Source organism: Sturnira hondurensis, unplaced genomic scaffold (genome assembly GCF_014824575.4).
Source record: "Sturnira hondurensis isolate 20B ecotype Veracruz unplaced genomic scaffold, ASM1482457v3 Scaffold0004136, whole genome shotgun sequence".
NCBI lineage: Eukaryota > Metazoa > Chordata > Mammalia > Chiroptera > Phyllostomidae > Sturnira > Sturnira hondurensis.
Window position 1 is genome coordinate 25979541 of NW_028076767.1, and position 27518 is coordinate 26007058.

General features: G+C 50.2%; 1 protein-coding gene across 11 annotated transcripts in view; it reads right to left on the reverse strand.

Annotated features, from left to right (window-relative positions):
• The window catches only part of PTPRT (protein tyrosine phosphatase receptor type T), a 945487-nt gene that overhangs the window by 30484 nt on the left and 887485 nt on the right, over window positions 1–27518 (reverse strand). For 6 of the 11 annotated variants that reach the window (XM_037044090.1, XM_037044089.1, XM_037044088.1 and 3 more), the window contains 5 exons: window positions 25156–25243; window positions 10600–10676; window positions 3789–3825; window positions 2367–2464; window positions 50–109 (listed from right to left, as the gene is read on the reverse strand). In XM_037044090.1, coding sequence (XP_036899985.1) covers window positions 50–109; window positions 2367–2464; window positions 3789–3825; window positions 10600–10676; window positions 25156–25243 — 360 coding nt within the window. The remainder of the gene's footprint in view (window positions 1–49; window positions 110–2366; window positions 2465–3788; window positions 3826–10599; window positions 10677–25155; window positions 25244–27518) is intronic. The other 5 variants (XM_037044094.1, XM_037044092.1, XM_037044091.1 and 2 more) reach the window with 2 other exon arrangements.

The window sequence follows — 27518 nt, forward strand, 5'->3', positions numbered from 1 at the left end:
GGAGGAAAAAGAGATCATGGTTTTCCCCTTAAAAGAACAAAAGCATTACCATTCCGGGGGACGCTGCGCGGCCTAGAGTGGCATTTCCCACAGTGTGTTCCGCTGGGTGCTAATAGGTGTTAGGTAAAGAACAAGAAAACAAAAAACAAACAAAAAAGGTTTTGTGGTCAAATGAGTTTGGGAAATGCTGGATTAAACAAAGTTAAACGGGCTGTTTCACTAGAGGACTACTCAGTGGGTTTCATGTGCTACTGCTAATGTTTGGTTTGGTTCGGTTTGTTTTTTGACTCTCTGGAAGGGGCAAAGAGCACACAGCATTTCCCAAACGTATTTAACCATGGAACCCTCTTCTCACTATGCATCCTGCAGACCAGCATCCCGTGGAACCCACTTAGGGAAACGCTGGTAGGGCGCCACAGGCTTTGGAGGCAAATGGGTGAATTGCATGATTCTAACACTCAGCAGCTGTGCAGCTTCTAGAAAGTGCTGAAGGCCTCTTTGAGCCTCAGCTTCTATGAATGATGACAGCTATACTTCTTGAGTGCCCACTGTGTCTAACGCTGTCTCCTATAAACACTTTACATGTATTGTTTTAATCACTTATTACTATAACCATGTAGATATTGTTATCCCCATTTTACAGATGAGTAATCAGAAGCATAGGGAGGCTAAGAAAGTTGCCCAAGGTCAACAGTTAGGAAGGGATGGAGCCAGGATGCAAAGCCAGGGCATCTGAACAATTACGAGGAGCACTGCCTTATACCATTGTGAGGAGAAAAAAAGTTAACGCATGATAGGGTCTGGTGCAGGGCTTGGCCAAGCAGGAGTCCCATTAAGAGATGGGTTTCCTGCCCCCTTCCCAAATCCAAATTGGATTCATGAGCTACCCATCCAGGGAACCTGTCTCTGATGTGGGATGCATTACAGAACAGCCTGGAATTTGTCTCTGGATTCTTAAATCTTGGTATGGTGCTTTGTCCACAGGAGCCACGGCCTGGGCCTCAGTCCCTGGGGAACAGTCCTGGGTGGAGGCCCCATGGGCACTAGGATGAGAATCGAGAGTTGGAGACCCTGTATGGGTCCCAGGTGGGTGACTTCAGTGCGGTTACTCTGCCCCTTGGGTCTGTTTCCTCCTCTGTAAAACTGGGAATGGAGTGGGCTCAAGGGTCGAGTCTCTACTGCACTCCCGTTAGGGCATGAGACGTCCACAACCCTTTACTGGATTACGACTCACAGCTCAGGTCTCCCTTTCCCATGATCTCGGAGGCCAGGACTCTGTTTTGATGAATTATCTAGTTCTAGCCAAAGCAAAAACTTACCTGCCCACTCTTCACTTAGCCCCCAAGTAGAGAGTCCCTCTTCCTTCTAGCATGTGTGCACCCTGCCTGTGAATCCAGCAGCCCGCCCACCCACATGCCACAGTTTACCAAGTAGGCGACAGCAAGCTGGGCACAGCAGTTCCATGCCTAAGCCCTAGGAGGAGCTGAGGAACACCCAGGAGAGCCTGGCGATAGAGCAGAGCGGCAGACCAATGTCTGAACCCTGAAGGAGGCGGAGGTTCAGAGGTCAGGGAGCAAAGGGTCGGATGCGGCTGAGTGGTTGAGTATGATGAGAAGAAAGAAGTGGCTGCTGGATTGGTCCACACGGAGGATGCGGTGATACAGCGTCGCTATGGGTGGGATGGCAGGACGAGAGACACTGATGGCAGCGGGCAGGAGAAAACCAGACAGAGCCTGCGTGCCCATCTTTAGAGTTTGGCGGAAAAGGAGGGGCAAGAGAATCATTTTTGTTCACCTGTCATATATTTTTAAAGGGGAAGGCACTCAAGATGTTTGCCGGCAAACATTCAGCAATCAGAAAGGGAATTATGTTTCAAGTGACAGGGGACATGAGAGAACTCTTGAGCAGAATCCATGGGTCAAGGCTCTGGGCTCGTCTTTAAGGGCAATAGTCACTTCTTCCATCGTGTGGGGCTGAGCCAAAGAATCGGTCCATAGTCTACCGCTTGGGTCATTGAAAAGTCACTTTTATGGTTCAGCCTGATGATAGAGGGGAAGAATGAGATGGTTGTAGACACAAGGAGATACAAGCTTTGTGGTGTGGAGATGTGGCGGCTCACGTCTGAGGGCTTACATTGCCTTAAACCATGAGATGATGTCATCAACGTAGAGTGGGGGAGGAGGAAGGACGTAGGGGGCTCTGAAAGGACAGGGCATCCCTCGAGTGTGGAACAGAAGCGAGGACTCCCTCGCAGGTGGCTGCAGGGGTGAAATACTGGACAGGAGGCCCTCGGCGCAACGCGTGCAGAGACATGCTCAGGTGTGCCCACCAGCTCCTCTATCCAGGTAATCGCAGGAGGGGCTTACCCTGCCCACCTCCACGAGGTTGGTGACCATGACGATGCTGGCTGAGTTCTCCTGCCAGATCATCCTCCAAAAGTCCTTGACAGTCTCCTGCATGGGACCTGCCAACAGGGAAGGAGACGACAAGGTCAAAGACGACAAGTGACAGGAGGCAGCCAGGAGGCTGTGCCTTCTGGCTGCTCGGTCCTGGCTTCATATGGGTGAGCGACAGTGAGGCTGGGGGATCCTGGTTGGGACACCCAAGGAGCTAAGCCTGGGGCCTGAGGCTTGTGAGGTCAGAGTTTGGGTAAGAAAGGCCACATGGCAAACTTGCCAGCTTTTCTCCTCTTCCCTCCCTTATCCTCCTGCTCACCCCTTCCTACCAGCCCCTTTCCCCTGACCCATCCCCTTATCAGGACAGTATTATGAATTAATGATAGGGCTTAGGGGAGTTTTTACAAAAATTGGGCTTCAGAACCTCAATGAGACAGGAAGGAAACTGGGTAGAGAGGGCAGGATGTTGGAGAGCTGCCAGGGGCCAGATGCTGAGAGCACAGAGAGAAGACACACCAGCCTTCTCCAGGAGCTTGGACAGAAAGGGGACCAGAGCAGACAAGGAATGAGGGAAGATGGGACCTGAGGACCCAAAGCAAGTTCCTCAGAAAGTCCTCTTTCGATATCCCGGGACTTCATCATTTTAAAAATTACAAGAGTACTACTATGCATATTCAATATAAAAATTTGAATGCCATTTTCTATACAAATATAGACATACATATCTGTATATGTATGTATTTATTGTAATAAGAGCATATCTACTATATGCATTTTCCCATGCACTTAAAAATTCTTACCAAGCATGATATTCTTCATAGCTGCGTAATTTTCCATAATAGAGAAATATTGCACGTTAACTAATCTACCAATTGTTGGGTACTTAAGATTTTTCACTTTTTTTCCTATTATAGATAACACTGTGAAGAGCATCATTACATATGTCACTGTTCACATAGATGATTATCCACAGGATTTCCTCCCAGAAGGCCTGGAGAGGTATGGCCGATGTTCAGCCTTCTGATTACATACTGATGACACGTTCTCTAGGCAGCTGACTGCTTCTCTCGTCTGGGCACACACGCTGGGGAGATGGGGCACCATCAGCTCCACTTCTGGGTGGTGCGTTTTGGTGGCTCACACTTGAGGCTTCTGCTTAGGCATGTCCTGCCCGACCATTTCCTCATCACCCCTCCTCCTTCTCTCACTCAGGTCCCTCCCTGCTGCAGCTGAGCTTGTCACCTCCTTCCTTCCCAGACAATCCAATGAGCAATCTCAAGACCCCCGGAGGCACTCTAGCCAGACTCCTACACCACTTCTCTGCTGACAGAAGCTCACTCCTCTCCTCCAGTGAAGGGCAAGGGCCCTTTAGCAGGAGAGGAGGACACTTACCTTGAGTTGCGATGTAGTGCCGAGGTCGATGGTATCCCTAGATAACAGAGAAAAGCATGGTGAAGGGCCTCTCGTCAACACTTGCAGAAGTCATAATGTCAATGATTATCCTTTCTAAGACATGGCTTCCTCATAGGCAAAGTGGGAATAACAGGAGACTTGTCTCAGGGAAGTGTTAAAGATTAAATAAGATAACGCATACAAAGTGCTTAGTAAATCACTAAATGTTAGCTATCACTGTATCAGTAGAGTTGGGAGGTGCCCGCATGGGCTTGCCTGGGAGCCAGTGGACAGGGAGCAAAAATCGGGTGGGCATCACGTATGTCCACATACCCAGAAAGAAGCAGAAAAGAAATTTGGGGGTTTCTGTGGGGCATCAACCACCAGAAATTCACTCCTGAGCCGTGATTACATGCAGAGCACTGCACAAGGCCCCCCGGGGGGCCTGAGAGAAGAAAATGATTGCATCGTTAGCTCCTTGCATTAGTGACAACTAGGAAAAGAGCTTCGGGATGGATGCTCCGATGCCTCTCTGTGCGACATGGCTGGTCTTGGAGCCGACGTCCCATTCATTGGGGAGGACCCTGCATAGGGTCCTCAAGACTGATAAAGCCACCTTCTGATTCCGAGAATCAGCCAGCTTCTGGTTTCCCTGTATATCACAGAACATTCCAGAAGGCCCTGCTGTGCTCTGGTGCGGGATCACTGATGTCCCATAATCCTGATAGCTGGGGAAGAGGCTGAAGATGACCCTCTCTTTTGCCTGGACACGTCGTACATGGAGGGTCTCCTTTCTTATTACAGAGAGGAAGTGTGTCATACTGAGTCAAAGTTCATGTTTTGGAGCAAGGTCTGCATTCGGTATGTAACACTGAATGTAATTAGCAATTGTGGAATGAATGAAAAAACAAAAAAATACGGATGCTAGGTGTAGAGCCTGTTGGTGGAGAGGTTGAGGATGGTTAACCCTCAGGGTTCACTATCTTGGTAGAGAATGAGTCCTGCAGGTTGATGAACACCTGTTTCTGTCTCAAGCATTGCAGATGAGTCTCTCTCTCCCATTGGGGTGGATGAGCTGCCTGAAGGCCCCCTTCTTCAGGAACTGGGACAGACTTGCCATCTGTATGGTTGAAACAGACATGGCATCTTTGAAGTCCTGGACCTGCTTTCTGATTCAAAGCCTAGTTTCTGAGTGCTCATTTCTCTACCTGTCTTCCACTGGTTCCATAAATATTTACTGGTACCTGCCAGTTCCTGGTCCTGCTTGCGCTGATTGTCAGTGCTGACCCAAGGCCAATGTCATGACCAGAACTGTTGGACTAAGCACTAGAAATCAACAGCCCCACCCAAACTCTTTGTTTGCATGGTTCTAGCTTCCTAGTGAGGTTGGCAACTTCTTGGGGACAACCTCTGCCTCTTAAGTTTTAACAAAATTTTACATAGAGCCCAGTACAGTGTGAAACTCAGAGCAATGGCCCGTCAGCAAGCTATTGACGGGCCAGTTAGAAAGACAGCATAGCATGATAGTAATGTGCACAGTCTTGGGACCTAGCTGCCTGGTTTGAATCCTGGCTGTGTCCCTTACAGGCTGTGTGGTCTGTGGCAAGTGACTTAACTTCCTTGTGTCTCAGTTGATGTTTTGCTGTTAAATGGGGATCATTGTTTTTACATGATAATGTTGCTGTTAGCACTAAATGACTTCATATACAACAGTTCCTACGTGCCAGGCCCTATTCTGTGATTTAACACATGCCTTCATTATTGTTGCTATTTTACTGTGTATCTGGCAAACATTTACTAAGTACCTGTCACCACTCAAAGTTTGTGCTGGCCACTCGGAAGGTCCTGAGACGGTGGTGGCCCTGCTCTCCCCTCTGTTCTCTTGCTCTATTACTGCAGTAACTGAGCCCTTCTCTGAGACATGAGGAGTAGAAAGGCAGGTGAGAGGCACGAAGAGCAATCTGTCCCTCCAAGTCAAGATGGACAGGGTTTCCCAGGCTCACAGGAAGAATTTGACTCTAGATTCTGGCTTTCTTGAGTAGGTTTGGGAACAGAATACAGTACCTGAGAGCAAGGAAAGATGTGCTTTCTCAAGTCCTCTCTTTTGTCAACCCATCATCACTTCCCACAGTCCTCGTCCTCCCTGGTGTGGGCCATGGCACCAGCCTCTTACTGGCCTCCCTGCCTCCATCCTGTCCCAAAGCCCATCTGCTTCCTGCCAGAGCGAACTTCCCAAAGCACATCTGATTCCATCACTTCCCCACCTAAAAGCTGCAATGCCTCCCCACTGCCTGCAGAGTGATGTCTGAACGTCTTAGCTTGGAACTAATAATATGTCTCCATCCTTGTCCCCAGCCTCACTTCCAGTTGTCCCTCTCTGTCCCCTTTCACGGCCTCCCGGGCCTTGTGTCCTAGCTTCCTACACTGCACTTTAAACGAGACCTCCCTTCTCCCGAGTAACCCTGCAGGGCTTTGTGTTAGTACATTTACAACATGTGCTGCACTATATTTTGGGGGCTTTTCTCCTTCTGGTCCAAGGGACAGGTCACCTAGATCCAGATGTAAGTTCCAGCAAAGGCTGGTTGGTGGCATACATGCATGAATATATCTTTAAGGTGAGGTTGCATCAAGACAGAGACCCTCTGGAGCAAACTGATTTGGAAGATTCTAAGTGCTTGAAAGTCAATGGGACTGAATTCTGAGCAAGAAATTCACATTTCAGTTAACGATTTGGGTTCACTAGTTTGTCCATTCACTTGTTCTCTCAGTCATTCAACAGTCAACGAGCAGGTATTAGTGCACACCTATTACTATGTTCAAGGCCCTGGAAATGCCAAAGTGGACCAGATGGATGTGGGCTGTGCTCCTGAGCAGCTTACACGCTGCATCAACAGCTGGAGCCTGTAACAGGGAAGGTGTGGGGCTCTGTGGAGTTCCCGAGGGCACTGACTCGCCCAGGAGGCCAGAGGTGTATTCTCCCACGTGGTGGCTGTTGTATTGGCTCCACGAGTTGCGCTTCAGCATCTCGACACTGTTCATTCCCATTTCATCCCTGCAGCACGTCTCTCTTTTCCCACCACCCTCCCCACGACTCTCCGGCTGTCTTGCTGGTCTTCAGAAACAATCACATTTCCATCTAGAGGCCATAGCAATGGCCATTCCTGGTGCCTGTGCAGTCTGGCCCCACCTAACTGCGGGGTTTAGTAGTTGAGGTGACCAACTGGGTGTTAGCTCCCCAGAGAATCCTTCCCGGACCATCCTGTGAGGCTGGTTCTGCTTTCTCTGGTTACTTTTTTTTTTTCAGAGCACTTATCACCAAAGAGCACCATGCTCTTCTTCGCATGCATCCGTGCATGCTGCGTGCCTGTTTCCATGCTTCATCTGAGTAAGAGACTGTCTGGCCTCCCAGAACCCACGCAGTCCCCAAAGACAAAGCATTCTAACCACGAGCAAGACTCCTCAGCAGTGTCGATACTAGGAAATGAACTTCTCAATTGGCGCTCCCTCAGGGATTTGCTATGAGCTGGTACGGACCACTTTCTAACCTTAAAAGAACTCAGTTCATTTAAGCCCTACCTGTACGGCACCCAGACGAACTGCCAACCAGCCCTGGACCTGCCTGCATCTGTCTGCGAGCAGTGGGAAGGAGATGTGCATCCAAAATGCATTTGTCTCACTCTGCACGCATGCCTCTGTTACTTACTGGGGACCCAGATATGATATTTATTTCCAGACTGGTCATTTATAACAGATTCAAGTGGCCAACACATTCTCAGGTGCACAAACCCACCAGGGGATGGTTCAGGCAATGGCAGAACCTCAGCCTCTGGAGGCACAGAGTGAGCTGGCCCCATTCAGCTCATTATCCAAATGGAGTTGTTTTAATGGATCGTTGAGATCTAGCTACAGATACATAATTCTAGTTCAGGCAGTAAGGTCTTTGGAGAGCTGGGAAGACTTTGACTGGGGTGGGGACCAGGACAAAGGGGTGAGGACTACTAGGTAACTGTCTAGAGTATTCTGGCCAGGACCATCCATAGTAGGTTCACAATTAATGAGATTCTCCCACTCTCTGGCCCGTGTCGGTGGCACTGCTGGGAGGCGCTTGTGCTTGGTGTCTTCTCCGTCTCTCCACGTCCCCTTTCTGCCCTTGCATGCTCTGCTCTGTGCCGTGGGGGTGTTGACCTGCATGGACCACACCATTGGCTTCTACGCCTTCTGGGCAGAGTTGGGTTTGGCCACTGAAGAGCAGAGAGGAACTCAGGGCCCACGAGGAGCTAGGAGTGTATGTTCTTTTAGTTGCTCTCCCTACATGGGAGGGCATGCAAGGGCTGGCCTTGACTCTCTATCAAATGCTACAGCTCCTGTCAGGGGGCCCTCTCCTTATAGCTACTCTCTCCCCTCTCTAGGCCTGGAGCACCCCGTGGTTGCTCACCCTGGGGACACTGCACCGCATCCTGCTGCTTTCCCTCAATCCTGTTTCACCCTTATTCACCTCTGCTGGGTTAATCCGCTGAATGACCCTCTGTTTCCCAGTGGGACCCTGAGAGACAGACACTTTACATCAGGCGTCCCATTCCTGTGGGGTGGTGTTACCCTCTCATTTTACAGATATCGGAATAAGTAAATTACTTACCCAAGATCGTCAAGCTAGTAAGCAGAACTGTCCAGAATCAAGAGGCCCTATAAGGACTCAATTCATCACTTTGGTCTTGTGAGCCCTTGACTTTAACCATGGAGACCCAGCACAGAGACAAGCATCACATATTAGGACAGCACCTGGCAGAGGCTGTCTGGCCAGTCTGCACAATCTACTCCTTACAGAGAGAGGGAGCAGCTTGTGGTGGGCAGAGAACTGAATCTAGCTGTGTGACCTGGAACAAGGCTCTTCACCTTGACCTCTGGCTGCTTTTAATGATTGGCTTGCAGAATGCAGTATAATGGTAAAACTGGGTAGAAATGGGAGGTGTTACTAGTATCGATGCTACAGAGATGCACTTGCAATCACAGTCATTTCATTTGTTGCCCATAATATACCAAAGCGCATTTGGGCTCTGACTGTAGTCAGATGCTCACTCAATTTTGGACTGTTTATCTAGAAAAATGATTTTTGCTGGAGGTTACCACTCAGATGACAAATACTAGATATTGCAACTCAGGCCAGCAGACCCCACATGAGCCGTGGCCCTCAAGGCTACCACAACCATTCCACTGCAGACAAGGTCAAGGGGAAATGGAAGAAGCCCACTCAGTCTCGGTCAGCACATGTAGGAGGGACTCTAGTCCAGGGAGCCATTCGGGCCTGGTTCCTTGCCTGGTTTTGCCATTGACCGGCTGCCTTGTCTGAGACAAGCTTTGTAATCTCAGCTTCTCTATCTGGTAAGTGGGGACGATGGCCTACCTGGGAGGGTTATTGAGATGTCTCTTGAGGTGGACTCATTTAAAACCACCCATCACAAGGCTCAAGAGTGACTCATTTAGAGTCACTGGCTCTTGCTATTGCTTTGCCATTGTTATTAAAGCCCATAGGGCTTGGTGTGGGAGGCACCCCTGGTTCAGACTCTGCTCCCTACCCCCTTACCTCCTAGCAGTGTGATCCTGGATAAGTTACATGACCTAGAAAGCCTGTTTCCTCACCTGGAAATGGGTAATAACAGCACCTACTTTGTGAGGTTGTGGTAAGGTAATGCTGATACACAAGAGGTGATACTTCTTAGGTTGCTATCAATCCTTCTTGCCTGGCTAACTCTTGCTGATGAAGGCGGCACTGTGTCACCTCCTCCAGGAAGGCTTCCCTGACCTCAAGGTTTTGGTTTTTCCTTTAGGCTTCCACAGGCCCTGCTCCGTGAAGGTTTCCTTTCAGATCTGACTCCCTCCTTGGATTTGAGTCCCTTCTAGGTCTATATTCCAGCATCCTAATCCTAGACTCTCCTCCCACTGATCTCTCTCTCACCCCTGGTGATAGGTAAGTCATCCTGAAGCTCAGCTCTGCACAGGTCACTTTTTTGATCAAGCCTTTTGATAGCTTTTTCTCACTTACAGGATAAAGTCTGACTTCCTAAGTCTGATCACAGACCGCCCGTGATCTAGCTCCAGCCCTACATTCCATCATTCCCATTACATAGTCTCTGCTCCCCTCAGACTGAGCCGCTGCCTATCGTTGCTTCCAGCTGCTACATCTTGGCCACGCTGTTCCCTCTAACCAGAGGCCCACCTTCCGCTTCAGTTTTCAATTCTGCCTGTGCTTGAGGCTTTGGTTCACATCACATTTTGCATTCCTGATGGAAGAGGCAATGTTTTTCTCCCATCTCCGAACCCCTGCAGCATTTTATCTGAATGTACGTCTCTTACAACGTTCTAGTTTGTCCTGCGATTGTTGCTGGGCCCCGCTTATCTTCCTGCTAAGGTTTTAGAAAGCAGGACCATGGCATTTTTAGCTTTACGGCTCCCAAAGCATCCACTACATAGGAGGCCCTTTAAAATTCTTGTTGCCTAAATGGCTATGCCTTCAAATGAATGAATGACTGGAAAAACAGACACATACACGAATGAGTCAGTGGGTGAATAAACAAGACTGGCCCTTGTTCTGGGCCCCACAGAGCAGGCTGTTCCAGGCAGCCTGAGAGAGCAGGCTGCTCTAGATGGATAAATAACGTGGGCAGCATTAACTACACACATCAGGGAGGGGCCCGCGGCTCTGGACATATTCGGGGAAGGCCTCCTTCTGGGGGACAGAGGGACAGCCACAGATTTCTGAGCCTGCCATAGCCAACCCCAGACCCCAGTAGCCCAGCCCCCCGAAGACCCTCACATCAATGTAGTTGGCGTTGATGTAGTCGGAGTGCGGGTCCCCATCCAGCACCAGCAGCCTCACCCGGGAATGGTCATCTGCAGAGAGAGAGAGAGAGAACAGCCCTGCCCTCTGTTAGAGCGCCATTGGTTAATCCCCCCCCCCACACACACAGTGCCACGCCCTCTTACTTAACCCCTCCCCCTGGCGGTGCCCTGGCCTCGCCCACAGTTACCACCCCCATTTACAGATGAGGAAGCTGAGGCCCAGGGAGATCCCCGAGCTCTAAAAACGACCTGCATCTTCCCTTTTTTCTACCTTCCCCGTGATTCTGGCTTTGTCCTTGCCTACCTGGGTGAGTCTCAGTGATTACCGTGGGGACGGAAATACCTCCTCTACAGGACAGTGCAAGGGCTACTACATGAACACACTGGGGAAGCGAGAGGTGTTGGATCGGGATTAATAAGTTCCATTTTCATGCTTGCTTAAAAATGGCAAATTTACCTATTTTCCGCATGGGCGCAAATTGCTTTCCTCTCGCCTCTTGGAGTATTGCCTCGAATAGATTGTCGGCCACACATTGTTATCAATACTATCATTCAAGCGGAGCTGACTAAATCATTATAAAAGAGGTCATCAATAACTAAAAATCTGTTACGGAGAATACCATTCCAAACACAATCTAGGCATAAACAAGATTTGCAGGCTTCGGTCGATGGCACGCCGACTTCGAATAACACCAAATAACAACCATTAAAAAAATAAAAAATAACTAGTACAGCAGGAGAATCAGCCTAATCCTTTACGATTAATTAACGTGAGCGCAGACGCATAGACACAGGCAATCAGGACTCCGGAGCTGGGTCTGGTTGGGAGGAGGGGCTCAGCTGGCTGTCCAGGTTACTGTGCCTGTGGCTGGCCAGTGCACCTTAAGCTAGGGCAGGGCTGGGGCTCCAAGCAAGTGGAATGGAGAGCTCTGAGCATCCCCAACGGTCCCTGGGGGTCAAGGCCAGGTCAGCTTATTCTGTTAGACTTATAGAGCACTTTGCAGTTTATAAGCACGTTTACTACTACGAACTGGAACCTGCTGAGAACAGGGACGTTGACTGTTTTGTCCCCTTTTCTACCCTCTGCACCTCTGTGGGGGGCAGGCACACGGAGGTACTTGGTGAATATATGAATGGATTGCCCCACTGGACTCTCACAATGGTCCTGGGAGAGAAGCAGGATGGGTACTATTAGTCCTTGTTACAAATAAGGACACCGAGGCTCACAGGGACTGACTGGCCATGGCCAGTGGATGGTGGCACCGGGAAGGGCGGGGTCCTCTTAACACTGGGTCCCAGACACTCTGGCTTCCAAAGAGGGGTCTAAGTGAGTATTAGAAACCACTTCAGGTGTCCACAGCAGGAGGAGCTAACTACAGAGAAGTGGTTAGCTGGGTGATGGTGGGGCTGAGAAGCCAAGCAGAAGAGGGTGAAGCAACTCAGAGATAAGCATCGTGTCTCCTTAGAAACGGCCTCCCCAGGGATGGTGGGATAGAGGGAGGGGGTGGAGGTACCAGAATACGGTGGGTGGGGAAGTGGAGCTGCTGCAGGGGGCTTCTTTGGCAGAAGGTGGTGAAAGGGAGCCTGTGGTTGGGACAGAGAGGGAGAAATACCCCCTCCTCTTCTTTTCTCCTGCTTCCCAATCTCTCACCAGGGCGTGTCTCTGACCACAACCAGACAGAAGCCAGCTGCTGAGAGACTGAGAAAGGCAACCTGTGGGGGTCAGTTCCCGGTGAGCAGGAGAAGGCAAGGAATGGGTCCCAGGGTGAATGGACAGTTCCAGGACTGGACACCACTCTGTACCTATGAATTAACTAATTAATTAAAAAATGACTCATTGAGTACCTGCCATGTACCACACACTGCTGGACGCTGATACACTGGATGCCACATTTTCTCCACTCATGACAGGGAAGAGTTTCAGTGGAAGCAACTAAGAGAGCAGCGGGGAGGTCTGAGTGATCCATTTGGATGGGTGGGGAGTCTGAAGCTAGCCTTTACAGTTCACGAACAGTACCAGAAAGTTTACATACATGATCTTACTCCATCATTTACTCCCCCAGATAACTCTATAGATTAATTATATTAATACCATAATGATTATTATTTCTTCTTCTTCTTCTTCCTCTTCTCCTCCCCCTCCCCCTCCTCCCCCTCCCCCTCCTCCCTCCTCCCCCTCCTCCTCCTCCCACTTCTCCACAGATGTAAAACTGGGCTCAGGGAGGTTAAGCAAATTCCCCATGTTACATAGCCTGCAAATAGCAGGGCTGGATTCTGTTTCAAGTCCGTCTGACGCTGGACCCCTGTTCCGTTCACACGTGGGCTGCCCCTGTGTGGACTTCTTGCATCTCACGGGTCCTGCTCCCAGAGCTCCTGCAGGACTCTAGCCCCCTCCCCCCCCGCCCCCCCCTCCCAGAGTGGACTTCCTGGAAGACATCCCACCCAGCAGGGGCTCGCATAAGGCCCAGCATCTTACTCTGAGCTCTGGCCATTAAGCTTTGTCAACAGAGGTTACAAAAACTGTGAGTGTTAAACAAGTGAAAATGTATATTGTGTTTTCACTCATCGGTTTCACTAATGACTTATTGATTCAAAAAGCTGCTTTGTTTATTGAGTTATGCCTGCTCCAGGGGTCTACAGCACTGGGGACGGAGATTCTGGGGCAAAATTTGAAAGGTAATTTACTTTAATATATAATGGAATTTAAACTCTGAAAGCACAAATTATTAAAAACCAAACAAAAGGAAGCAAACCTTTCTTTTAGTTCAATATTCTTAAAGACGGAAGGAGCCTGTAAGCACCAGGTGATGGTGTTTGCCAGTCTGTCTTCTTCATTCATTTATTAAGAATCATTTCCTGAGCACCTACTATGTGCAGGCTTGTTGAGGAACTAAGGAAGTGTCCCCAAAGTGATACTCAAGTTTAAGGAGTTTGTCAATGTTGTGAGGGAGAGACAGACAGACAGACAGCACGTAGAAAGGGAACTTCAAGGTCTAAAAGTAGAGAGTAGAGGGCTTTGTGGGATGACACATGGATGAGGGATTAAAGGTAAGTATGACCAGCGGACAACAAGGAAGGTCTTTCCATCAGAGGGAACTGCAAGAGTGAAGGCAGAGATCCTGAGAGAGCAAGCATGTTTGGAACTGCAGAGTTTCCTGTCTTGTAAATGTGGAGTGCGAAGGGGTTAGCAATGGGAGGATAGGCAGACGAGGTGGGCAGGGGCCAGCTTACAGAGCGCTCTCCATGCCGTGCGGTATCAGTAACTATCCAGGGGTCTGCAGGCCGTCCATGGACTCTACTTTCTGAGATGGCCAGGGGCTATTTTCATACAAAATGACCAGGATTCATTCTTACCTGATCTCACCTGTGGCAAGTAAGCTACACTGTGAGGTATGAAGATGAGGCTCAGCTCTGGGTTCAAATCTTAGCTCCCTCATTTAGGAAGTCAATGGATCTCTCTTAGCCTTGGGCTCCTTGGCAACATGGGGCCAAGACCATGTAGCCACAGAATGTTGGGAGGGGTAAATGAGGAGCTTCGGGCATGAGAAGTGGGGGGACAGTAAGAGCATGAACGGACAAGCCACAGACTGGGAGAAAATACTTGTAAAAGACATCTGATAAAGGACTTGTATCCACCATGTACAAAAATACTCTTAAAACTCGATGATAAGAAAACAAATAACTCAATTAAAAAGTGGGTAAAAGATATGAATAGAGACCCCACCAAAAAAAGATATGCGGGTGGGACATAATCATACAAAAATGTTCCACATCATATTTCATTAGGGAATTGCAATGTAAAACACTGAGACGCCTGCACATCCCCTGGAACGGCCCGAATCCAGAACACTCACAGCACCAAATACTGGAGAGGCTGTGCAGTAATAGGAACTTTCAATCATTGCTGGTGGGAAAGCAAAGTGGTGCAGCCACTTTGGAAGACAGTTTCCTCCCCAACTAAACATATTCTTACACGATCCAGCCATTGCTACTTCTGGTGTTTACCCAAAGAAGCTGAAGGCTTATGCCCACACAAGAACCTGTGCATGCATATTTCTGCGCAACAGCTTCGTCCACGATTGCCACAACCAAGACGTCCTTCAACAGGTGAATGGATCCACACATTGTGGTACAGTCACACAATGGAATATTAGCCAATGATATAAAGAAATGAGGCATCAGGCCATGAAAAGACACGGAGGCAAGTTAAACGCACACCGCTCAGTGAACGATGCCAGTGTGAAAGGCTTCACAGTGTATAAACCTAACTGCATGGCATTCCGGAAAAGGCAAAACTATGGAGACTGTGGAAAGATCTGAGGTGGCCAGGGACTTGGGGGGAGGGAGGGATAGACAGAGCACAGGGGGTTTCTAGGCCAGTAAAACTATTCCGCATGATACTGTAACGGTGGGCACACGTCATCATACTTTGTAAATACCAAGGAACTGTCCAACACAAAGAGTGAACTGTACAAACTATGGACTTCAGTTAACACTAATGGACCAACATTGGTTCATCAACTGTAACAAATGGGTCACAAGATTCACGATGTTCCTAGTAGGGGAAACTGGACGTGGGAGGGAGGGAGGGAGGGAGGGGGGGAGGGAGGGAGGGAGGGAGGGAGAATGTGGGATCTCTGCATTCTGTTCAATTTTTCTGTAAATCTAAAACCACTCTAAAAAGCATTAGCACAGTGCTGGGTACACAGCAGGTGCTTAATAAATGACGGTTGTCGGCTGGATGGGAGGCAGGTCATATGCTGATGGCAGAGAACTTAGTAACTCGGTGTCCCCATTTGCTCTTTGTCCCGAAGGTAAATTGGCCTTTGTGCAGAGGCAAAGAGCTACATATGTACTTGGGAAAGAGAAGAACACAGCGCATAGGTCTGTAGGGAGGAAGGCATTGCAAGGAGGAGCAGTGTCCTCATGGCTTATTTATTCCTTCAGGGAGACACTAATATTATTCTGTGCCCCCTTCCTCGTCTAACTTTATATAACTAGAAGGATAAAAAATTGTGTTTATCCACATGCTCATGGAGAGAGGCGGGGCAGCGGGCAGCGTGGAGGAGTTCGTCCAAGGTAATTTACAAGCAGCCCAGAACATCCATTATGCTCTATCTACATTTTGCAAGCTTGAAAAACAGCTTGAGTTGGTGCTCCTTGTTTGATATTCAGGACGAGAAGAATTGAGAGGAGTCACGTAGAGGAGAAGCGAACTCCTCAGGGTGGGAGGGAGGTGTGGCAGCCTGGACCCACCTGGCTTTGGCTGAGGAGCGAGACGGGCAAGCACTGGGTTATGGGGAGACCACGGTGGCTGGCAGCAGGTGGAGGGGAGATGTAACAGCAAAGACCTGGGGATCCAAAGGGACCCCCACCCTAAACACAAATCCTGGGGAACAGAAGCATCATCCCTCTGGAATCAATCTGTTCCTTGTAGTTTCGGGACAAAGACCGGTGGTCTGTTGGCCAGTGTTCATCGAACAGCTCTCTGGGGGAAGAAAGGCCCCGCCCACTAACGTCTGCTGGTTTCTGTGAAAGAGTCACTCCCACCATGGCTGATCTCCAGCTGCAACATGGCATCCACCAGCTCACAACATTCCTGAATATTTAACAGTCTGTGCTTGCGAGCCGGCATGCATCAGCTCCAGGACTCCACAGACCAAGAAGAAGCCTTACCAGCCCCATGAGCCTTCCCTGATCTGACGGTTTGGGACCGACCACCCAGGGCAGCCTCATGTGCAGCTCCCTACACACTACTTTGGTAACTGTGCCCTTCTTTGAGTCACTCAAATGCATGCTGTCTGCTCTCGCCTCAGGGTCTTTGCACCTGTAAAGCAATAACCCCAAACCCAGAAGACTGGCAACATCTCATTCTTCGGCTCTCATCTCAATGTTCTTCCCTCAGGAAGTCTCCTGTGATCGCTGTACCCCAGGCGTGGATGGCTCCCTGTATCTTTCTTCCCAGCTCTCAGAGCAGCTATATTTCTGTGACTGTCGGATTAACCTGTGGCTCCTCTTCTTACTTTGTTTCAGGAAGGATACCCTATTTACCACACTCCTCTACAGTGTGGGGTACACAGCAGGTGCTCAATAAATGAATTCACATTTGTGTTTGAAAGGCCGGGGAAGAGAAAGGGGCAGGCCCCTTGCTTACAGACATACAGTTGATTTTAGGTAACCTGGCCTGGGACCCTAGACTCTTTCCTGTACACAAGAGTGGCAGAGTGTGCCTGGATCCTGTGCCTAAATTTTCCTCTCCCCAGGGTGGACTCCTTGCCCCACTTGAAGACCCAGCCTGTCCTGCCCCAAGACTGGCAGCCAGTTCTCGAATTCGGTGGAAGAGAGGTGATGGGTTGGGTAGGCTCTGGAGGCAGATCTGAGGTCTGTCACACACCGACCATATCACCCAGGGCAAGTTACTGATCTCCTCTGAGCCTCAGTTTACCCAGCTATAGCATCAAAGTCATGTTTGCCTTAGACTGTCACAAGGATTAAGAGAGGGAGGATATAAAAGCACCTGGGATGTTGTAAGAAATCAACATACATGTGTAAGTTCAGTTTTGTTCTTATTCTAGGCCAGTGGTTTTCAAACATAGTCCCTGGACCAAGAGTATCAGCAACATCTGGAAATCTGATAGAAATGCAAATTCTTGAGTCCCGGCCCAGACCCACTGAATCAGAAGCTCTGTGGTGGGACCAAGCAATCGGGATTTTAACAAGCCCTCTAGGAGATTCTGATCACACTCAGGTCTGGATGTTCAGACCAATGTCCGGTTATTTAGCACAGAGGTGCTCTGGCTATTTACTTTAATTTGTCTCGGGAAAAACCAAAAGCTCTTACTGGAACTGGGCCTTGAGAGTAGAGACCTACCTTGTATTAGGTGGTGAGGCACAGAAATTTCTTTACCTGTGCGGAGTGTGTAAGGTATTCCAGGTACTATTCTAGAAGCATGATGGAAGCTATGCTATTAGATTTCCATAGTGACCCTGGGAGGTATGTATCGTCACCCTGTTTTATGGGTGAGAAACTCAAGGTTCCAAGAAGTTTAACTACTCAGTAGAGGGTATAAGGTTGAGAGGTTCCTTGCAGGGTGAGGGTCCCTACCCCTCCTAGGACCCCAAGACCCAGTGCCTCCAGACCTCCTCCAGGCCAGTTCTCACCCCCACACTGTGCCATCCCATTGTGTTGCCATGGCCACCCAGAGGACACGGCTCAGTTCCCTCCTTGGCACAGTTCTACCTCTCACAACAAATCACACTCCGCTTCCCTCCCCCATCACCCAAGGTAACCCCAGAGGTTGCTCTTCTCAAGTCACATCCACTTAAAGAGAGCGTCACTTCAGAGAGGTGGTGCTGGGAGAGAGGGCCCTTTGGATGCGGGATGCTCTTTCTTCCTGTCTTCTGGGCACCAAGGAGGGTAAAGAAAAGGCACGATTTTTCAAAGAAAAGAGATTTGATTCAATACAGTGAATTGTGGCGCTGAAAAATCATCTTCCAGAAGAATTGGAAATGTTAATGCCATCATCTTGCACGAGTGGATTGGGAGGGGGCAGCGGATTCTGCCGAGACTGCCTGGGTACCTCACTGAAGCAAAAGGTCTGCGCATTCAATCTTGATTGAAATAACACCATCAAGAGTGAGTGTGGCTCGAGCAGGAGAGGGATGCAGCCAACATTCTCTGCCCTCCCTGTCCGGCAATCCTGCCGCGGGTGGTGGAGGCAGGGCAGCTCCCCTCTGCGGGGCCCTGCGAGGGCCCCCTCCAACAGCTGAGGCTCCGGGGCAGAGCACTGACAGCAGTTCGAGGACAGGGGCGTCGGATGGATTTGCTGTCTCCTCCTGCACAGGCTGCTCAGCCCACAGCCCGTGAAAGGAACTTTCAAGGAAGAGAAGTCTTCTTATTTGAACTCCTTCTGAAGCAGAATCGGAAACAAGGATTTGAGTGCAACGAGTGGATTTGGAAGGTAAGCCAAGGAAACAATGGGAGAATGGGAAAGGAGATGGTGAGAGGAAGGAGTTCAGAGGACTGGACAGTGAGGGTGTGCCATCCAGCAAGTTACCACTGTGGACAACTGGGCCTAATCCTTCCAGGGAACTCTGGGACATAGTGTAGAACATGAACCTCCAGGGTGTTATGCCCCAGGGGAGAGGGATCTGGGCTACTTATACACCATCCCTGTTGGCCATTGGCTGGGGGCTGATCCTGGGGACATTTAATCGCCTGGCAGTCCTGGCCTGCCCTGCAAGGAGGGAGAGGGGCCTCCAGTGGCGGAACAAGTCCTCTGAGGAACAGAGGACACCGATGTCCTCTGAGGACACCGGAGAGTTCTGTGCCAGNATTTGAGTGCAACGAGTGGATTTGGAAGGTAAGCCAAGGAAACAATGGGAGAATGGGAAAGGAGATGGCGAGAGGAAGGAGTTCAGAGGACTGGACAGTGAGGGTGTGCCATCCAGCAAGTTACCACTGTGGACAACTGGGCCTAATCCTTCCAGGGAACTCTGGGACATAGTGTAGAACATGAACCTCCAGGGTGCTCTGCCTCAGGGGAGAGGGATCTGGGCTGCTTATACACCATCCCTGTTGGCCATTGGCTGGGGGCTAATCCTGGGGACATTTAATCGCCTGGCAGTCCTGGCCTGCCCTGCAAGGAGGGAGAGAGGCCTCCAGTGGCGGAACAAGTCCTCTGAGGAACAGAGGACACCGATGTCCTCTGAGGACACTGGAGAGTTCTGTGCCAGGATCTGTAGGGCCCAGGCCAGGGCCACCCTCAGGGACTGCAAAAACTAAATACACACACAAACAAACGGAGGCCAAGAGTTGGGAGCATTGAATAAGGCATCCCTTTGGTTGCCCCAGCTTGATCTCCCCAGAGATCAGCAGAGAAATCTGCTGGGACAAAAAGCCTCTGGGTTGGTTTTGAACCCGAGTTCCTCCCTGGAGGTGAGAACAGCCTCTCTGAAGAACTGCCATCTGTTCTGAGGTCAGAGCCCTTAGCCTGGGCAGGGTTCTAGGTCTCTGGGCCATTGCTCCTTGCCTGTGAACTCAAAGAGCCTGGACTAAGTCTCGCCCAGGTTTAAAAGTCTACCCACCAGATTCAGATCCAATATTCATGCATCTTAACTCGTCCTCTCTGCACCCAGAGGTGAGACACTGAAGGTCACTGAAGAGATGAAGTGACCTTGCTGAAGGTCATAAATGAGATAAAGGGAAGAACTGAGACTAGCTTTGGGTCTGCCCGGCCCATGTCCAATAGTCTAGTACGCCCGAGCCTGGTGGCTTGTCTTAGGGGAAAAGAGGCGGCAGAAAATGTTCTGGATCTCCTGTTTGCCCTTCAGACACCCCCTCCAGCTTCCACACCTGGTTCTCCAACCCAGATCAGAGGTTCTCTGACATGAGCATACACCAGTGCTGCCTGAAGATCTCTGAAAGACACAGATGGCTGGCCTCACCCCCAGAATTTGATTCAGTAGGTCTGGGATGGGGTCCGAGAATGAGCATTTCCAGCAAGTTCCTGGGTGATGCTGGTGCCACCGCCCCAGGGACCACACTTTGAGAACCACTGCACTAGGTCCACACATTCCATTGTCCTCTGGCTTCCGGCTGGGTTTAGCCAGCCAAGGCACACGCAGAAGACTGTGTGCAGAGAACAGAGTGCGATCCCTCCTTCTGCTCCCTTACTTGGGTCACCATGGACACCACTAAATGTCGTATCTCCAATCAGGTCGTCTTTCCCAGGTCCTGGTAACCTCCCCCAACTGAATCCTCTGTGGCCTGGGGCTGGTATTTAGCCTCAGGATTCTGCACAACGCCTGTAATCTCCCTACACCAAGCTCACACCTTTACGAAAATTCACATGATTAACTTCTCCTCAAATCCGCCTGTTTGAGGGTCCCACCTGTCTCCTGCTGGAACCCTGCCTGATCCCAAAGGGGGGCCTTGTTTTGTAAAATCTGTAACCCCTGAGATCACATCCTCTGCTGGGTATAATTTCCTGCTGCTGGTCCAACAAGACCCCTCTAGAACCCCTTATGGGGAACGTTTTGGTTTTCTTGAAATTTCCCCTGGCCCGCAGTCCCTGCCCAGAGCTACTTGAAAGTGAAGAACTCTTTGTTCTGCTTTCCCTGTTCATTTCCCTCCCTTTCACTTCCTTTCCATTTCCAGTTTCTGGAAACTCCACTATCTCTACTACTAAATTCTAAACAGAAACATTTGGAAGAAAGGGCTTATGTAGCCAAGGTTTTTCTCTCATTGTTTCATTTGCAGGCTGTAGCCTGCCTCCTCCTTGCCTCTGATCTTTCAGTTCTCCCTGGCCTGGGCCTCCGTCCTCCACCCCAGCCTCTCAGGGTTCCTTAAGATGCGGATCACATCCGGTTTTCTTCTTGTGCCAAGAATATTTCTATTTATCAAACCAGGGCAGACTTGCCTTTGGGAGAGACACCTACAAGGGCAGGAACACTTCCTGTTCCTTGGGGCTGTTTCTCTGTCACCTCATTTCGGTTCCAGGACGTCTTTTTTTCTTTCTTGGTTTCCCTGTATGTCTTGAGCTGCATTAGAATCTACCGATTACCTTGGTGCTATCTCAGTACGCAGTACGGAGCCCCGATTTGTTGCAGAATTACTGACCCTTAAACTAGAAGGGAGATTCCGTTTTATTTAAGCCCAGTAGCTGTTTGAATTCCCGCTGCCTCCCTTTGGGTTCCCCCAGAAGAAGATGTAAGAGGAGGAGTCCACTGTGAGTAGGTTACATAGAAGAAGAGGGTTCATCAGGGGAGACGGAGCAAGGGAGACCGCCAAGAGAAGGCAGCTCAGAAGGGCCATCTTCAAAGCGATTACTATGGTGGGCATTGGCAGCCTCTTCCCTGGGGGACTCTGGGAAAGGTGTGAAACACAACACCCTTGTGGGAGGGTGAGGAGCTGGGCCAGCAGCTCTTTCATGGTCTGGGGAGAGACTGCCTTGTGCCTGAAGAGAGCAACCTGCTCAGCTTGGAGAATGTTCTCAGGCCAAGAGATGCAGACGGGGCAGGGCGAGGGGGTACAAGTGAGTCGCCCTGGGCCCCTCAGCAAGGTGCTTTCTCTCAGGGTTGAGCAGATGCAGCATCAACAGCGCTGAGAGTGAGGAACCTCCTTGCACGTTACAGGCTGGGTGTCTCGCTCACTTTACCCTCGTCCTGGCCTCGGATGCTGGTACTGCCAGCTGGTGTCCCTGCACAGTGAGGCGGTGAGGCCTGGGGGTGTGGGTGGGACACTGACCACACCTTCGGCACCCCCAGGGTGGAATTCTAACCTCCTTCATTGCTCTTCCTGCTGCCTGGGATCCAGGCTCTGTTCTCGTCCTTCAGGCCCAGCACCTTCTTCCTGACTGGAAGACATCGCTTTGCAATCCTTCCAAGTGTCATCTCGAGCTGGCCTTCCTCCATTCATCCTTTTCGGGTGTTCTTTTGGGGTGTTATTTGGGGAGCCAGAAGGGAGAGATCCATGGCTCAAGGCCTTTGGAGTCTCGCGGAGAATCTGTACTTTCCAACATTCAATTCTTTTTCACTGAGCACCAACCACATGGCAGGTGTGGGGACACAGAAGTGCAAGACAGTCACAGGTCTGTTGTCACAGAGCATCTGCTTTTTGTAAGGGAGTCAGGCAGGTGATAGGCAGCCATCGAAATGCCTCTGAAATCACAACGATGATAAAGGCTAAGGAGAAGACACACCTGTGCGCTGGGAGTGAATAATGGGGCTCCAAGTGAATCCAAAAGGTCAGAAGAATCTCTGAAAAAGTGGTGACTGAGCTCAGACAAAAATAAAAAGTTGAAATAGTAGAACAAAGAGAGGAGGGAAGGACACTTGGATAGAAGGAACAGAATGTGCAAAGGCCCTGTGGTGTCGGTGAGCATGGGAAACTCCAGGGACTGAAGGAAAGTCCGTGCGGCTGACTTGAAGAGACCACCATAGAGAGGACACGGTGGGACACAAGACGGGAGAGGCGGCTAAGAGACTTTAGACAAGGAGTGTTCATGAGTGAAGGACAACCATTTGAAGGGTTTCCAGTAAGATGACACAATCCAATTTAGGACCCTCTCACCTCTGCCAGAGATCAGATAGGTAGAAAGTTGGGGGCAAAGGTAGATGTGGAGCAACCATGAAAGAGACGAGGCAGAGGCCAGATCAGAGGAGGTGATGGTGTGGGCAAAGGTGCGGAGAGCAGAAGGTGAGCGGTAGGGTCGGGAGAGATGCATGGCTTGGCTTGCCTTCTCGCCCTTGGCCTCCACTGACTTTGGCCCCAATACCTGACTCCACCTGGCTGACCCTGCCTCTCAGGAAGGTAGGGTCTCTTCACGGTGATCTAGTCACTTATTTTTTCTTCTCTGAACAACACCCCTGCAAGGAAGATATTGCTGCATCCATTTTGCAGACCAAAGACTAGGGGTTAGAGTGATCACGCAAGGTCTCACAGTGTATAATTTAGTGGTCCTATCTGGACCCACAGTCTGATAGGGGGAACAGGCACGTGATCAGATATTTTAGGGCACAGTCCTCGAGCTGAGAGGGGTAAGAGTGAGCGGCCACGTGTGCCCAGAATGGGAGCTCCCTGGAAGGGGCGACTTGAGAGTCCCAGCACCCATTCCCAGGCCTGGCTCAGAGGATGCCCACTCATACTTCCTGATCATTTGGACATCTCTTTCCAATGCTTCATTTGCGAGAAATCTTACTCTCTGCATTACTATCTTCCGAGAGACAAATTATAAGTGCTCTCTGATTAGTTCCACATTCATAGCCCATTCCTAAATCAGCACAGGAAACAGCTAAGCTGAAAACTTCTGCCTCCTTCTTCCTCTACAAGCTGCCTGTTATCTCACGCTTTCTTCCTCCACGCTTGTTCTGAGGCAACGTCTAGACAGTGAAACAAAACAAATCACTGAGCTGTGCTAGAAATAATTTGTTATTCACGACATTTTTTTTTTTGACTGGTTTACTCTGAGAGCGGAGACCAAGGAGTGCTATGTACCCAACTGGTGAGACATCAGAAGGCCCAGGGTGGGTCCACGGAGGCGACACAGACTGCTGTGGATGCCTGTTCTAATGCAAACACGTACGCAGCTTCCTGTATGAGGAAACTCTGTCCTTTCCGTATCGTGGTGCTTTCAAGACCGTGCACACCAACATTTGGCGGTGACAATACTGGCGTGCGACCTGATGTTTAGTTCTCTGGCAGTGTGTCTCTCCTCCTCTTCCCCAGGCACTCACCCCCACGTGCAGTCACAGCCAAGTACTGTTACTGACGTTGTTCAGGCCTCATCATCCCTTGCTAGGACCACTGCAGTAGCCTCTTGCCTGGTCCCGCTGCCTCCAGACTTTTCCAATCTAACCCACCCTTCCAATCAGCTACCCTGTAGATCTTTCCAAAGTGGACATATGATCACCACCCTCCCACAGCCCGGCTTATTCCATGATCCCCCATGGGTATGGAGTGAATTCTGGTTGAAATATAGTAGAATGCTGTGTAGATACTGCTTAGTGGTGACTTGGGAAATGTTAACTCCTCGGCTACGAGTACAATGATGTCAGGGACCGGGTTTTACATACCTTCTTTCAGTGACCCTATCTGTATTTTCAGTGACCCTAATATTTTCATCATTTTAAAGGTGAGGAGTGAGGCTTGGAGAGGACAGGAAACCTGCTTGGGCCCCATGGGCAGGACAGACACCCAGGCAGAGTGACTGCAGAGGGCTGTAACCACTCTGTACCCCCTGCCTTCATCATACCACTTCAGGGGGGCCTACAGTTCACTGTCACACAAAAGGCAACACCCTTCCGTACCACCCCTAGCTCCGCACGCCATGTGCTTTCCTCCGGCAGGCTCAGGCCTTCCCGGTGCCTGTGCCCATGCATCCCTGGGCGGCAGGCACGCTCCTGAGAGTCTCTGCCCACGGGCGTGGGGCCTGGCAGAAGTCCTGATGCCCTCAACCCTGCCTCTGCTGCGACTGGAGTAACCTGGGGCTCCTTCAAGCCCTGAGTTGGCCATTGTCAGACCTCAGAGTTTCTGGCTCCTTCTGAGCATCAGTCCTTGCCTGGGACTCTGCCTTCTTGGAGTTGCAGTATGCTCTGGCCTGGGTGCTCTCAGCCCCTCCCTCATGGGCTGGACCTTGCTCCCTACCCCGAGTCACTTCTCTGGAAGTACCGTACTTTAGAGCAACCATTAGGAATATAAAGAATTCCTTTTGGCCGGGCTTCTTCCCCAGTCTGAAAAATTCTTGCATAGTGGCCTATGCCAGGAAAGACCCAGCTTCCAGAAACTTCCTGGATCTTCTCCACTGGGACCCAGCTTCCCACCCGCCTCCTGTGGCCAAGGTCAGCCATGCTCTGTTACCCAGGCCAGATTCGACAGGGAGACTGAACGACAGCTCCCAGCTTGGCATGTTGACCCAAAGTTGGAAACACCAAGGATTCATTGTATGATAACAAATCCTAGGTCAATAATAGTAACAGCTTTGCTTCCTCCGTGCCCCTGAAGCCTGGGGCCACCCAGAAGAGCACTTACAGGATATGATGTTTCCGTATCGATTCTTATTGCGATTTTCATCCTCTTTGGCTGTGTCCCACGAAGCTGTCTGCCCCTCGGGTAAGGCCTATGAAGAAAGGACAGAGTGGTTAGACCGGCCCGAGAGACAGGAGCTCTAGGCAGGTGAAGATGAGCCAGCGGGGGAAATGACACCCACTGTGACGGGTCACTCAGCACAAAGGGCTGTGTGGTCTTGGATGGGGCCTGGGGAGAACACAGACTGGGCCCCTCCATGGCCTTATTCGCTCCTTCATTGATTCAGATGCCATTTGTGTCTTCTGTGTGCCATGAGCCCAAATCTGGTCCAGGAGAGGAGTCATTCATTCATTCATTCGACAGAAATTTATTGGGTCCCTAATACGTGTTTGGCATCGTTCTATGTCCTTGGGACACAGAGAAATAAACAAAGTGCCCCCTGAACTTCTAGATGACTGGGAGAGGGTGAAGGGATAGTGATGGAAGATGAGGATTATTACACAGTCTGCGAGGCCTTCTCTGAGAACATAACACTGGAGCTAATAACTTAATGGTGTGAAAATGCCACTCATCCTGAGAAATGCAGGAGGCACTTTCCAGACAGGGAGAAGAGCAGATGCAAAGGTGGCAACCAAATGACCACAGTCAAGGGTGAGGCGGGGGCGGGCAGTGACAGAGCCCCTGGAGAGGCTGGGAGAGTTCAGATTAGAGGGGGCAATGAGGTCGCTCGTAACCAGTTGTGTGTTATTCTAACTGTGATTGGAAATGAGCAGGAGAGTGCCCTGATCTGATTCATACTTTACAAAATATCTTTTGGCTCATATATGAAACACAGGAGCTAGTGGGCCTAGAAAGGAAGCAGGGAGACCAATAGTCCAGGAAAGAGAGGGTGGTACCTTGGACTTTTGTACCAGGATGGTGGTGGTGGGTGTGGCGAGAGGCGATTATTTTTGGTTGAATATTGTAGATTTTGGTTCCCTCCAAAGCAGGTTCACCACTTTAAAGAAAAAAAAGGATCCGAATAGGAGACTCTATTTGGAGACAGTCCTAAGAAGTATGGGTGTGAAAGTCGGGGAAGGGAGGCAAACGAGGGAAGGAAGTTAATGTAGGGCAAAGGAGCGGGCAGGTTACCACTGTGTGTAGCTGGGGCTGAATTCCACGCCCATTTCATGCCCACCAGAGGGAGAAGGAGCCTGGGGTGTTGATCCACCAATGCCCACCTATCGGCTGAGGACAACTCTTAGGAGCTCCCTTAACACTGCCAGGCTCTGCAGGCAAGGTGCGCATATTCTTCAGTGTTGAGGAAGTCCTCAGGCAAAGCCTCAGGGGCTTCCAGGAGGCAGGCACTGGGAACAGTGAGTGGAGAGGGGCCATCGGGGCAGGTCACAACACATCTACTGTAGGTGTGGACTATGAAGGAAGAAGAGGGATGAAAGCGGACGCCCAGACTGTTTTCTTGAAGGACTCAGTGAAGAGTCATGTCACTTAATGAGACGGAGAAGAAACAGGTGGGGGAGAAACAGCACGGGGGAGGCAAGGATTAAGCTTTGTGTTTTGGGTACATAGAGTGTTTAGAATAGTGCCTGGCACTTGCTGAGTACTATGTGCTTCTTAACATGTACAAACAAATCGATAAGAATATCAATATGGGTATCAGCAGCAGCAGCAGCAGCACACGTGAGAGTATTCGACATCCAAGCTGAGATGCTGAGTAGGAAGTTGAAGGACAAGGTTCAGAGTCAGAGTTTGGGGGAGGGAAGAGATGGGAGTCATCGGGTTAAGAGGAGACAGACAGGGAGCAACCATATGGAATGACTTAAGAGATATGAGCCGTGTTACAGAAACACAAAGGTGCGTGTAGTCAGTTATCTCAAAGAGAAGGAAGCTGGGCATTTAGGGGAGAGGGGATGGCTTTAGGGAAGCTGCAGAAGCATGAAGGTCAGGCCACACTTTGACCTCTGTTCCCACCTTGCTTCTGGGAGAAAAGGCTGAATGCCCTGCTTGTGGCCCTAGCACTGCTTCTGGGACGACATCTGCAACATCTCCAGTCTGCGCAGGTCCCTGTCAGCAGTTGCAGGGGAACGGAGAAGTCACTCACCTTAACACACCAGCTTTGCCTTTGCCCATCTATTCCTTGCTAGGTCCACCCTAAGCAAGGAGGAATCTGTAACCCGATTGGTCAGAAATTCAGCCATTCAGCAGGCCGTGTTTGACAGGCGGGCAGGGCCACTGTCTATTAAAAGCCCAGCCCAAGCACCATGGCCTCTTTCTTGCTTCCAGTCTCCCATGTGCTAAGCCAGCCTGGGTGGGTCCTTTTTTAGAGCAGAGGCTGGCCAGCTTTTTCTATAATGGGCCAGATAGTAGGC